Raw genomic sequence first — 13,716 nt, forward strand, 5'->3', positions numbered from 1 at the left:
CGTGGCGTCGTGCGCGGACACGCGGCCCGCCGGGGACCGCCCCGAACCGGCCGCGACCGCCCCGAGCCCGCGGGGCGAGGCCGGCGGAAGCGGCGCGCGCCCGCCCCGGAACAGGAAGGTTTCGGCGACACAGGGTGACGGCGGCGACCAGGTCGGCACGGGCGGTGGGTCCGGGCTCCGTTTTGTCCTCCTCTGTCCCCTCCCCACGCGCGGCGCCTCCCACGGGGCAGAGGCTCCGTCGTTGGCGGCGGCCCCGGGAGGGAGCGCGAGGAGCCGGGGCGGGGGACGCGGCGCTCGGGTTGGTCACGGCTCGTGAGAGACCCGCGCGCGCTGGCAGCGAGGCCCGCTCGGCAGCATGAGCTGCCAAATAAACTGAGTGCCTCGCCTCGCCTCGCCTCGCCGGCTACATGTATCTGCAGGGTTTGGGTGAGATCCCCTCTCGGCAAACTCAAACTTCGTTGTCTCAGTCTGATTTCTCCAGTGTAGATGCAGTCCCTCAAAAACATTGAGTACATCCAGTACATTTGTCAAAGACTGGATGTTGGAAGAACTGGAATTGCTTTCTGGCAGGAATGACCKTTTCAGGGAAACTGAGACAACGGAGGGCATTTTGTTTGTATTAGCAGGCTTAGAGCATAAATTAAGAGTYGGACATCTTTATCGTTAGCCCAAAACTCAACTACTGTGTTAATCAGAGTGCAGCATTTCATTATCCTTGACTTGCCATAAGTAGATTTTGATAACTATTATAGGGAAAGTCATCATACACGCTAAAGTATTTCTGTTGTATTCCATGTTTATTTTTTTCAGGATGGCTTCTTCAGCTGACATGCCTGTGAATTATGAAACGATGTTTGCTCATCGCTTTACGCTAGAGGATAAGGAATACCAGGAGTACCTGAAACGCCCTACGGATCCACCGCCCATAGTTGAAGAGTGGAGAAATAGATCGGGTGGKAACAGAAACAGAGATCGGTACTGTTTTATTTTTATTTACTTTTTTACAGCTCTTAGTAGTTTCACAAATACATGGTTAGGTGTATTTCAAAACAGAGAAGTGATATGCTAAGTAAATGCTAATAGAAGTTGTTTGTTACTGCATAGGCTTCTATATTGAAAAGAAACAGTTTCCACTAAAAAGCAGGGAAAAGATTTAAAAAACAKTAAATGCCATAAGCAACTTCTCAAATGTATCTTAGTTACGTGCTTGCACCTGATCATTACTAAGAAACCATGAGAACAGTGGCGTGTGTTTTAAAGAATATCCAGTTTTCAAGACCTCAGGCTGTTTGATAGCTAAGTTGTGCTTAAACCTTGCCACAGCTTTCAAAGATTAGCAGGGAGACTAGATTGAACTCTTGGATTTAGCTCTCTGTAGAACTAGACTATCTGACCGCTTTTTAGGTAAGGTCTCTCAGAGTCTTTACTCAGAGTTCCAGGATTTCATCTAAGAAGCACTCTGTCCTTCCCTGCTCAGTGAATGAAACGTTGGGCAATAGTAAGAAATGAACAGACGATCTCAGATTATTATAGATATATTTTTATCAGTTATAAAAACAATAATAGAGTCTTTAAGTAGTTGGTGACAGTTCTTGTGGAAACATGTAGACGTTCATCTTTTAAAATCTCTTGTTTGTGCAAAACTTTGAGATGCTTCTTTTCATTACAGGTTTCAGGATGGCAGATACTTCAGAGGGGACAGATACAACTGGCAAGGTGACCACAGATTTAATCAGAGACCAGAAAGAAGCTGGGGTAATAACTACCAGCAGCACAGACAAGGACAATCTTATTCTTCCCATTATGGACAGTATGGCTACAACTCCTATAACCCTGGGCGTCGTTACCATCCCTACTGATGAGATTTGTGCTTTGAAGGTCCTGTAACAACGTGTAAAACAGTCAGCTGGGCTTTGTCTGTCTCAGTTTTCGAATTTTTCCACAGTCTTTTAGATAACTAAGAGTCAAGTTTGAAGTCCATTTCTGTTTATGTGTAGTGAAAACTAAAGCAGGAAGAACCCTTTTTGAGTAATAAAGGCATATCTAAGTTTGTGTGGACTCTGCAGATCTTAAATTGCTATCTCCTTCTTTGTTTATTAATACACTTTTCTGTTACGTTTTGGAAAACAGGTCGGGGACTAGTCTGCAACTTACTCTACTAGCACATGGTCTTAATATGGTTCTTTTTGAAAGGCACATATTGTGTCTTTCTTTAGAGAGAAGTTCTAAGTTTGGCTTCTACTACTGAGAAAAATATGGTTTGGTTTGAATTTCAGCTGTTTCAAAAGGAGATGCTGTAACAGCAAGACTTTATGGTGTGCTGACACTTATGAGATCCCTAGAGAGGAACTATTGATGAGAAATTGAGAAGCCACACATGCTATCATCTTAAAATGTTTTTGATATGTGCATGTCACATTTTGGGATTCCTGTTTAAGTAAAGCTGTTAAATCCTGATGACTGTAGTTTTTATGGAGAGTTTTGTGGATGTCTTGAACTGCAATAACTACTGTTCTGTACTTTTTGCATGAAAAAAATAAACAGTAGGATATGTTTTTAGTTTTCTAAATTTAAATTTGAGTTCTGTATRTTTTTTTCAACATTCACAAATAAAAGCATATTGGGCTTAAAGATGTTCTTGAATATTTCTGAATCTACTCTTGAAATATTTACAATTACAACACAGGCAGCTAGATGGACAGCTGCACAAGAATCAACACTAAGTAGTGTTAATATTGGACAGCTGCTAGTTTAAATTAGAAAAGTAGCCCACTCAGCTAAAATCAAGAGGATGAGACATACTAGGATCAATTAGAAGTCTAGAGCGTTAATCCAGTACCTAGTATTCTGCTATAAGTAGGTCAGAGTTTTTGGTTGTGCTGTTTACTTGGTAAGTTGATTTGTATCAGAATGGTGCATTTTTAGTGCTTGATGTTTTCTTCAGCTACTGTACAGTAACACAGAACCCTCCAGGCTGAGGGCTGTAAGTATGTGCATCACACCTTGTCCTGTGACAGGAGTTTAAATTAGTGGATCTTGATTGAAAAATAAAGAATAAATACAGAAGTCAAGCGCATCCTTTTCCAACTCCTCATGTTCTTGCAAATGCTGAAGCATCTGCTTACTTTTGATTATAGAAATGTGTGCTCTTTGTAGCCTTTTAGTCTTGGGATGCAAAAGCTGGGCTGCTTACAAGTGCCTCTACCTACAAGTATTTCTGAAGTTTCTCCTTTTCATACAATATTGTTGAGAGCTCTGATACAGYTATTACTCTACTTCATGAAGCATTTGCCTTGAATTTGATTGTTTAACCTGAGGAAATGGGCAGCAGGTGGTTGTTTTTCCTTCCAGGAGTTCTGGATGAAACACAACTTATTTTTTTAACCACTTGATGGATGGTGGCTGAGTTGCTACACAAGTGCAAAAAGATTATCCAGAGTTTTTCTATGTGCTACAGGAAGGCTGCAAGATGGCACTGCAGAATTCCTTTTTTTTTTTTTTTTTTTTAAAACACAGAAACACATGCAAGGCAACAGATATTCCAGATTCCCACTTCCAAGAAAAGTGTAGATCTCTCTCTGCAAAGACTAAGCCTGACCCTGCCAGCTATGCCACGGAAGACAGCCTGAGCCAGGATATTCTTCCCAGTTACCATCTGGAGTAGCATCTCCAGTTGAAATAAAACCTGGCATAAGGAATGGATTTTGTCTTATCTGCTGCTTTTCTCAAGCCCAGAGTAACTATTTTATTTTAGTGTATTTCAATTAGTGAATAAAGAAGGGGCCTACCAAAGTTATCAAGCTGGATAAGCAGGTATGTTAGAGGGGCCTGTTCAAGCAGAAGTTAAGACTTAGAATCACTTATTCCATGATCTTGGTTGTAGTGGTCTGAATTTCTCGACTAGGTCAGCAAGAAAAAGCACAAAGATCACGGCAGCTTCCTTGTTTCTGTTTTACATGCTTGATTCGTATTATTCACTACCTGCCTCAGCACTGTAACTTTTGAATCCAGTTTTAAGACTTAAAAGTTTACAAAACTTTTTTTTTTAGTACAATTATAACAATTTTTTTGATGAATACTATACCCAAAACAAATGCATACCTTGCACTGAAGAAATATATAATTAGAATTCAGCAATTATTACCTGTAGCAGTGTCCATTTAAAGGCTACTATTTAGGAGAGTCTATTTTACTGTTGTCTGTCACGCTACTTAAATCTGGGAAATACTGCCTGCAATTAAGCTTTATTCACATGTTTTTTCTCTCTCCGCATAATACAGTGCTACAGAGAAAACCTTAACATTTGCAACTGCAAAATCTACAGAAAATTTTAAAATACTATGGAGATTATAGAGTAAACATTACAATTCAGTGCCTGAAATTTTACTTGAAAAGAACTCTTCCCTCTGACATTTGCTCAGCCATAATTATTAAGACACATAAAACGAAAGAAAGATAAACTAGTGTTCTCAAAATGGTTAAATACTTTCAAATCAGTACTATGCTGAAAGCCACTGGAATCCCAAAAAAAAAAAAAAAAAAAAAAAAGTGCCAGAAAAAAAATCCTAGTGTGATTTGAGAGACACAATTTTACAACTGTTCACTGCTATTCAGCATCTATTTTATCCGAGCCCCAGTGCTGGCAGCAGAAGTGGGCCGACGTGCTCTGAAAGGTTAGCTAGAAGCTGAGATATCATCAAGAGACTCCAATAGAGATTTTAGAGGAAGGGAAATGSAATTCTTTCAATATGTGTATAATCAACATTCTAGAACCACAGTATATTTAAATTCCTACTGTTAAGTATCCTTTTACATATACATTATACATACTTATTTAAACTTGTACTATTAATTTTTTAAGAAATATTTTGCTTAACTAAGAAACATGTCCACATTTGCTTCTTAAACTGAGATGCTGCAGGCTATATCTGTTCAAGCTATATCAGATTTAACTCTTTTTCCCCTAACTCTTTTTCCCTCTCTCAATTTCTTGCGGAAATGATGCCACTCTGCKCTAACTGCAGATGCAGCCTGTGCAGCCACCTGCTCTCCAGCCCTCCGACAAAAGCCGGGGGAAGGAGCATGTGGGCAGGGAACAGAGAGCAGGACTCTCCCCCATAGCAGCTTATCAGCATTTTAATGAAACTGCAACTCCCTTACCTTTCATTTGCCAAGGGGAAATATTACCGTAATCTGTCCTGCTGTCCTCATGTGTTAGAAGAGAGCTATATAACCCCGCTTAAATTATGCAAAGAGCTGATATTTTAACAACCAGAAAGTAAGAAAGATTATAGGGCAGATCAGGTTGCCCTGACAGTACCAAGGAAATATGCAGCCTGATTCAATGCACGTGGACATAAATCCCGGAGTCCAGCAGCTCCAGAACTGTCAGGATAGTAGATGGCAACTTTAGTATGGTGGTGCATAATGATCTTTCCTCTCAAGAGGATTATTTTTTCATTAGGCCCTGCAGGCCTGGATTCATTTTTGTTTACCATGGCTTATATTCTTCTTCAGAAGAGCACTGCCTGCGCGCAGCGGTTGTCGGTCTTCATTCGCTCATGAGAACAGTGATGCCAAAGCGCTACCTCTATACAGCTCACCCTCTGACTTTTTAAGCACTCTGTTCTATTAAAATGCAAATTTATTACAAGAGACGGTAAAAGTTGGTAATAAGTACATTTTCCTATAAGTCTAATAAAAGCACAGAGAGGATAAATCATATAATCATTTCTACTGATAACCTTTTTTTCTCCCAACAAGCAGGAATATAAATTAACAATATCTTGTTCCTAATATGCACATGCCTCTTTTTCAAAGAGTGCCTGGCAGCTTGATGRCTTTTCCCCACAAATGTATTTCCTCCTCCCTTCTTTTGCATATTATGTGATTCAAACCTTGCCTTGCTAATAAAAGATGATCTTGTTCCAATAGCTACTYCTGCTTGTTATTTGAGGAAAAACTCCTCTACTCAAAGATGAGTTAAAATTAAGAAAATTATTTGTTATAGAAATACAAAAGCAACCAAAGCCAAATCTTTATTTTTCTTCTAGAAAAAAATAATGAGGGAAGACAGTATTTTCAAACTGAAACATATTGCATGTTAAAAGATTCATTAAGGATCTTAAGCTCTTCAAGGTTCTTTTTTCAGTGTAAGGAAAAACAATTTGGTATTTATATATTCACACAAATATTTAAGGTTATAATTAGTGTTGTTGAGATATAGGTTAAAAAATACCAATAAACAACAGGATGTTTCATATAGCTTTTGGCCACCACGTCCTCAGATTTTAAACATGCAGCAGGAATTTTTGAGCAGATCAGATGGTGGATTATACTTTGTCCGAAATCATGCCTGAAGTCTGTTTTCTATTGGAAATATGTTTAATAAAAATAAATTAATACTAATTACTGAATGCAACCAGCCCCACGCTATTACACACCAGCCCCACACTATTACATATCATTCCAGCTTAACCTGGAMGAGCCACCAGGCAAATCCCCTTTCCCCAGCCCTGCCCCTCGGCGGACACCTCCATCGGCCAGATTGCATCCTGCCTTGCTCTAAAACAAGAAGGGAGAGGGAAGGCGACGCTGTCCAGCCCCGGCAAAGCTGGGAAGCAGCACGGCTCACCGAAGGCACGACTGTTTAATGCCCTTTTACTGTTGTATTCTGAATCTACAGGGAAAATATGAATTGCAATTTGATTACTGGTTACGATAGGCCTTTGGGGGAACAAATGCACCATCGCTACCCCCGGCAGCCCCCAGCGCCTCCCCAGCACCCAGCAAGGGGCAGGTCCATGGGCCTCAGTGTCTGCACGTGCTGAAGCAGCCACCCTGCCGCACAGCACGCTTTGCAAGTCCTTAGGCCAGGCAACTAGATCCAGGGAAGGACAAACAAGTGCCTGCTGATCGCAGTATGTACCCCGCAGCCTCCCTCAACCCCACAGAAGGACCTCTCCAGACTTCACCAGCTGGATTTTAGCTTTTAGAGACAACAGGATTTAGCAGTAGCTAATGAAAGATCAGCCTAATCCTACCCCCTTCCACATCTGCTATGGATATATTCTTACACTGCCATAAAAATGTTTTCTAAATCCCATATTAAGTAATCTTTTGATCTGCATCCTATCATTACACAGGCATCAGGCTACTCTGTATCAGATACCTCTGTTTTACCAGTTCCTCCTATTCCCGAATGCTCCTAAAATAGCCTTTTTAAAGCAATTTTAAAATTCTGAAAAGTCAATTTCACCACAACACGAGTCACTCCATCTGGACTAAAAAGGAAGACAAATGGAGAGGATGCTGTAGAAGACAGAGACAGATACATGGGTGAATTCCCACCTCAGCTACAGGTCACGGCTAACACTTTTGTGTCTCAGTTTCCTATCCACAAAATAGCGAGAATCCTCCCCTCGTCCTCTCTCTTTCCCTCCTTTGTCCCATCCACGTCAGCTACCAGGTCTCTTTGGCAAGGGCTGCCCCATTTAGAGCACATACATGGAGCACAGCAAAACCTCACCTGGGCTCTGCAGGGTCCAACAGGCTGCACCGGAAACATATTCGTGAGGGAATCAATTGTTTTCAGGTTTTGTTCAAACTGAAACTAAACACACTACAAATAATATGCTGGYGATTACTTGATTTAAACCCTGCCTTTATTTTACTGCGTTGTTATACAGACGATTATTTGCAGGCTGCACCCCTGGGATTCAGTGGCCTAGAAAACATTCCGAGTACTGTATGACTACTCTTGCACTCAATAAAAAATGATTCTAACTCTTATAGACATCAAAGAAATATCTTTCAAAAATAAGCTTCATGAACACAGCCTTATAGCTAAGAGCTAGGGTTAATCTGATTGTTAATTCTAAACTGGAGAGTTGCATTAAAAGTGTGGGAGCAATCTATACAAACTAGATAGATTCACCATCAACATAACTTGCCATGGCTGCTGTACTGAATGCACTATTCACTTGAATCGAATGGCTCTCAAAAGCATTCACGTTCACACACACATACCACACAAACATGGGAAGACTGTGCAAGAATGCCRGTCTCTGTGAAAGTATTACATTTTTTTAATCTAGCAGATGGGAAAAGTTTCATGTAACGCACCACCATTTCATACTTAAACATCCAAGTTTTAGAAATGCAAAAGGTAAAGCTGTTATTTAAACCTATGTTTAAACCTAAATCTATGGCAAAAGGAAAGAAAAAAAAATGTAGTAGTAAAGGAAGGAGTGGAGGAGTCATGAAAAAGGGAGGGATAAACCGGTGTGGGAAAGGGAAAAATAAAAGACAACTAACAGAGCATCCATCACAACAAATGCCTCAGAAAAAGTCCTGCTTCTAAAAGAGGACATTGAAAGGTCAAGGAGAGTATCCTTAGCAGCTGAGAAGATGAAATCATTTGATTGAAGGTAAAATCTAAATCTGTTTAAAAGTCATTTGTGATTGATGAGAAGTACAAGACAAAGAGGGCACCGCAATCCCTTGGCATGAGAATCCTTCCAGATGGCATCTATTTTTCATTAATGCTCTGASGGAGGATCCTAGACATCCCAGCAGGTCCCATCGTGACTTTGGATTCAAAACCATCCATAGGCTCAGCTGCTCTTGGCTCACAAGTGCACGGGCGCCACGGGCCTTTGGCTGACGACCTTAACCATTMATTTCCATCTCCTCAGAGCAGGCTTCTTAAGCAACCTGGCTGCAACCTCGCTGCAACCACTTCTCCCAGGACACACACTAGGGAACCTTCCCRGCCCCCCTCAAGTTTTCTACTGCTTGTACAGAAGCCTTTAAGACTGCTAAAAACACTGGCACTCATAAGGCACAAAGGAAACTTYAATAAATGTGTATCAGCTCATTTCTATAATCCCACCTTCCAAAATAAGCATCAAGATAATCACAACTTTCACCCTAATTTGAGGCCCATAGTGAGTATCTGTGTGTTGGTTTACTTTAGCAAATTCAGAGCAGGTTTAAAATAGTGTATAGATAGAAAAGTGGCTAAACAAGGAGACAGTGACCATCAGCACCGTCCAAATACCTACAGACAGGGCAGAGGCGCCTTCTTCAGCATAAACCAAAGCAGTTAAAGCACCTTTGGGGTGTGTGTGTGTGTGTGTGTGTGTGTGTGTGTGTGTGTGTGTACAGGAGGCTATGGATGTGCTGTTTGGCTAAACTAAAATAAGCCACTCTGAGGAAAATAAGGAAAATACAAAAATGTTGTAACAGTCTAAACTAAAATGGTTTAACAAAGTCTATGCAAAAATACACAAAGAGGAGCTCTTCTGCAGGGGGTGCTGCTGCTGCCCGGGCACAAATGCAGCCTGGTGGAGGGGGTGCAGCGGGTTGGCAGCTACCGCCAGCAGCACGTGCCTCGAAACACGGAGCAGCTTCCACATCCCAGCCYGTAAGCACGGCTGGGAGACACAGTGTGCGCTCAGAGAGAACACTACATGTCAGCAAGACCAAAAATAGCTAGTGCTACACTGCATTTGCCTCTTAACTTGAAACTTTCAATAAAATGGTCATTTGTGGAGTATTCCCTGTGAAATTTAATTTGGTCTCTATTAACTCCTAGAGATATTGAGATATCTATTTGGAATTCACGTGCACATTTAGAAGGATATTTTAAACTTTGAAAACACCTCTTGGTGCATCTTCAAACCATATCATATTTATTTGAAAGACAAATACGCGTTTGAGAGACTATCTTTATTTCCATTTAAGCTCTCACACATAAACTTGTCTTTCATATAGCCCTGCATAGGCCTGGATCTATGCCCCAGCTTTTTGGGAATCACTTCAGTTTGTTCTCTTTGCCGTAAGAGGGAAGAATGCAAAGCCTCTGATGCTACRGAAAAACAAGCAACATTTTCATTTCCCTCCAAGAGTCTCATGATCCACTTTTAAATCCTTTTCTATTACCACTTAATGGTATTATAATTGCCACAAGTCTCTAATGTTCAGAATAAACACAAAATAAATGCAACCTTGATTATGCACTTATTATTATTTGTAGTACAGTGGCAACTAGAGACTTTGAGCTTTTGCTTTACCCAAGAAACAGAACAGCATGCATTTCCAAGCACTTGCACCCAATACAGAAAAAAAAACAGAAAGGACTGAAGGGAAAAAATAGCAGGAACGTGACCTTATCTACGTGCTGGCTGATTGCTGCCAGATGTACTGAAGACAAAAGTAGACATTTTATTAAAGACAAATGCCAAGAGACTATACAGCACTGCTGCGAGACCCTCCTAGAAGGGACAGGTTTGCCCTCTGAGTTCATGGCTTATTTCCCAAGAAAATCTTTCTTTCCCTTCCAAATCTCAAATTGCTGCTGGGCCGAAGAAACAGAATAAGCAAGAAAAGACAGCAACACCTAAGGAGAGGAGCATCAGCAACACAGCTGACGTAAGAGATAAAGAGCAGAAGCGAYCCCAGTAGGTGATAAGGCACTGAAGGGCCTTGTCCTGCCACTGGGCACAGTGGCTGCAAACCCAAATGTGAGAGGGCGGCAGGAGGGCACGTGGGCGGGAGCCCCGAGCTCGGGGCAGGAGTAGCAACACGTTCCTGTTGCTGCTGCTTTCAAATCTACCCCAAGGCCTCCCTGAGCATTCACACAGCAGCAGAAAGCTGTGCCGATTTTACCACAAGCTAATAAAAGGGGAAACACTAAAAGAAAGTTCCACAGAAACAGCTTATTTCATAAAACTCAACTTGCCTCTTTGAAATAAATGGGCACCAAATATGTCCTAACATATATAAGCTTTTTTTTTTTTTTTAATTATGCCTTAATGCATTCTTGCTCACCACTGCTCTGCAAGATTTATTATAGCAATGAAGACTGAGCAGAGAACAACTCACTGCAACCCCTCCCATGCACTCATACAGGATAGAAAAAAAAGAACACCGTTTAATGGCAATTACCCCAGAACTGCACTTTCTAACCCCAGATATTCTCGTAAGGCATATGTCTGCTTTTCCTGAGCAGCACGAAATGAGGCTTCGACCCTTTGCTGTTCATTTCAGCACTCTGTTCTCCTAAGTCCCTGGCCAACTGCTCTCTTTAGGGCATGTTTCTATAGTGACTGAATGGTAGATACTCAATGTATTTCCCTTTCCACCTGTCCTTCCTGAGATTAGGATGACATTAAATGTTATTTAAACAATGTTCTCAAAATCATGCCTGCAGCAAGATGGCAAGGTGTCTCCCTGCTGAATAAACTCACTCGAGCTTTCCCAGCCTCTGAGGCAACACAGAAACAAATGCCATATTTAAAGAGGAAAGATAATGAATTTTCAGTGAACAATAAAGAATTTATTTGAAAAGCTAATATACAAAGAAGGAAGACACAGACTCCCAGGACCTCAGAGAAAGACCTGCTTCACATGCATGTAAAGCACTGCATGCCCAGAAGGAAACAGARGAGCACATTTTTACACTAGCAAATACGACAATGACTCATCCTGCTGAGAGAAAAGGCTAAAAACATTAAGAAAGAAATACAGTAAACTAAAATAAAAAGGGGGGGAGGTGGGACTCAGCTGGTTCAGGTTTTGCATATACAATAACCAGTATGAAAGGTAAATACTGAGCGCAAGGCATGTGAAATAATGGGAAAGATCAGGTGTATCYATCTTCCTGGAGGCTGAAAGAAGGAAGATATTAAACTGTGCTTTCTGCTAAATTGCCACTGCCAGTTACTGACAAAGTTGTCAATTAYACAGGATTATTTGGACTGATGATACAGGAGGAAAAGGGGATTTAGAAACACATGGGACTGAAAGGAGAGATAAAGACAAGCTGCACATGATAAATGAAGTAGATTTGAAAGTTAAAGAGCAGACAGGCAGGTTTCAGAGGGTATAATTAAATATCCCTAATTAGCAAGTAAAAGTGCTGCAGTGAAACCATGCACCCACTCTCAAAGTTTGATTTCAGAAGGTGAATGTAACAGGGGAGGAGAAAGAGCAAAAGTGATCTGTGCTATAAGACTGCTGGACATAAAACTTACATTAACTTATACTTTGCTAAAGTTTAAGCAACTTAATTATAAAAGCAAACAAACAAAAAGCTAAAAGTACATCTTTAACCACAACCCAGATCTGTAAGTACTAAGATACTAGTTCACTTCTAGAATTATCTTACTTAGATTTGTCAGAGAATGCATTAGGAAAAGAGCGTAGAGCTTGAGTAAAACGCTGGGTATCAAACAGTTGAGTAATCAGGCTGCTACGCAGTGCATCAGTAACGATCTTCCCTTCTCCCTGGTATGTCATCAGCAACGAGAATGTTAGAGATATAATTGAGAGCATGCATAAAAATACTGACAGAAGAGGCTCTCAGATGTTAGATACAGCACCACCACAATTTTATCTATGTTACCTTTCTAAAATACTTTTTTGGTTAATGCTTAAATATTGCCTGTTCTCAGCATATAAAGGCGGATTTCCACTTAGCCTTGACTTAGGAAAGCCACTGCTAGCAGAACTTAATTTTAAACCCTCTGATTTATTTGCTACTCTAGTTGCTTTTGCTGAGGCTTCATTACACTTGCACCAAGACCTTACCTAGCTAATGCACGGAGCAGCAGAAGCCAGGCCTCGGATACATGCCACCAATAATACTTTTGCTTCTTAAGAAACAATGCTAAAAATAGTTAACTGCAACAAGTTTTGAAAACTATGACAACTAAACTGGACAAATAAAACCAAGTCCCACTGGGGAATGGAAAATTGAGTTGGGTAGTGTTACAGATAATCATCACTGATGAACAATATACTTCCTCCAAAATGACTCTGTAACTATGAAAAAAAATGTAATACATTATTTCAAATGCATATTGAAATATATATTCAAATACATACTGAAATATGTATTTAATGATATATTCATTAAAATACATATAGTGTAATATAACGTAACATGAGGTACCCTTTTCCTAGGAAACCTTTATAATGGGTGTTGAAATCACATCACTTATTTTTTGCTTGCCTTGCCATAATTTTTCTGCAAGATATGGAACCCTTCTGCTAGGCAGGAGCAGATGAGGCAGCAAGGAGCCCTGAACCAAAGTTCACAGGACAGCAGGGATGATGGAACTTAACCAAACTGGACCTGACAAATGGAAAAGGCCAGGGAAAAACATAGGAGGCARCGTACAGCTGACCACAAGCCTGAGAACACAAGAAGTCCTGATAAAAACATTCAACAAACAGCATTTGCGAACTACAGAATTATCACCCTACTGAAACACTATAAAAATAAGTTACCTTGTAATAAGATCTGTGAAACTGAGTCACTTCAAAAGATATTTCACCATGATAAACACCAGTAGGACCAGTTTTCTGACACTAAAAATCACTGCAATATTAAGAACAAAATGAAGCAGGGAGAAATAGCTAAGGCAGGAGATTTTCGACTATGGACAACTGAAATGCTTGCTGTGAGGGTTGCATGATGTGAAACTAGTAAAGAAATGCAGCTGTACATTTTGCATTTATAGCAGATTGGTTTCCTGAGGAGGGTATAACTAACCTGAAAGGGATAGTGAGAACATTTTTCTTCTTTTTATGTGGGCCACTAAAATGACATTCCTTTTTATAAAGTGAAAAACACAGTAAAGAGAGAACCACTTCAAACACCAACAGTTACCAAGATAAAAAGCTGTGAGGACGTTCTGAGGAACAACA

The 13,716-nt window shown here is 40.6% G+C and overlaps 1 protein-coding gene across 4 annotated transcripts; it reads left to right on the forward strand.

The window, feature by feature from the left end:
* Positions 1-115: 115 nt before the first annotated feature.
* Positions 116-2,510, forward strand: RAMAC (RNA guanine-7 methyltransferase activating subunit). 4 transcript variants are annotated; one of them, XM_026045793.1, is made up of 3 exons: positions 116-164; positions 811-975; positions 1,670-2,510. In XM_026045793.1, the coding sequence occupies exons 2-3, from the start codon at positions 812-814 to the stop codon at positions 1,857-1,859; spliced, it is 354 nt and encodes a 117-aa protein (XP_025901578.1). In that variant the 5' UTR covers positions 116-164; position 811; the 3' UTR covers positions 1,860-2,510. The 4 variants fall into 4 exon arrangements, with proteins under 4 accessions (XP_025901578.1, XP_025901579.1, XP_025901581.1 ...); XM_026045794.1 differs by having other exon boundaries at positions 122-151; XM_026045796.1 differs by lacking the exon at positions 116-164 and adding an exon at positions 420-426.
* Positions 2,511-13,716: the final 11,206 nt, after the last annotated feature.

This window comes from Nothoprocta perdicaria, unplaced genomic scaffold (assembly GCF_003342845.1).
Source record: "Nothoprocta perdicaria isolate Ctin4 unplaced genomic scaffold, notPer1 scaffold_41, whole genome shotgun sequence".
Taxonomy (NCBI): Eukaryota; Metazoa; Chordata; class Aves; order Tinamiformes; family Tinamidae; genus Nothoprocta; species Nothoprocta perdicaria.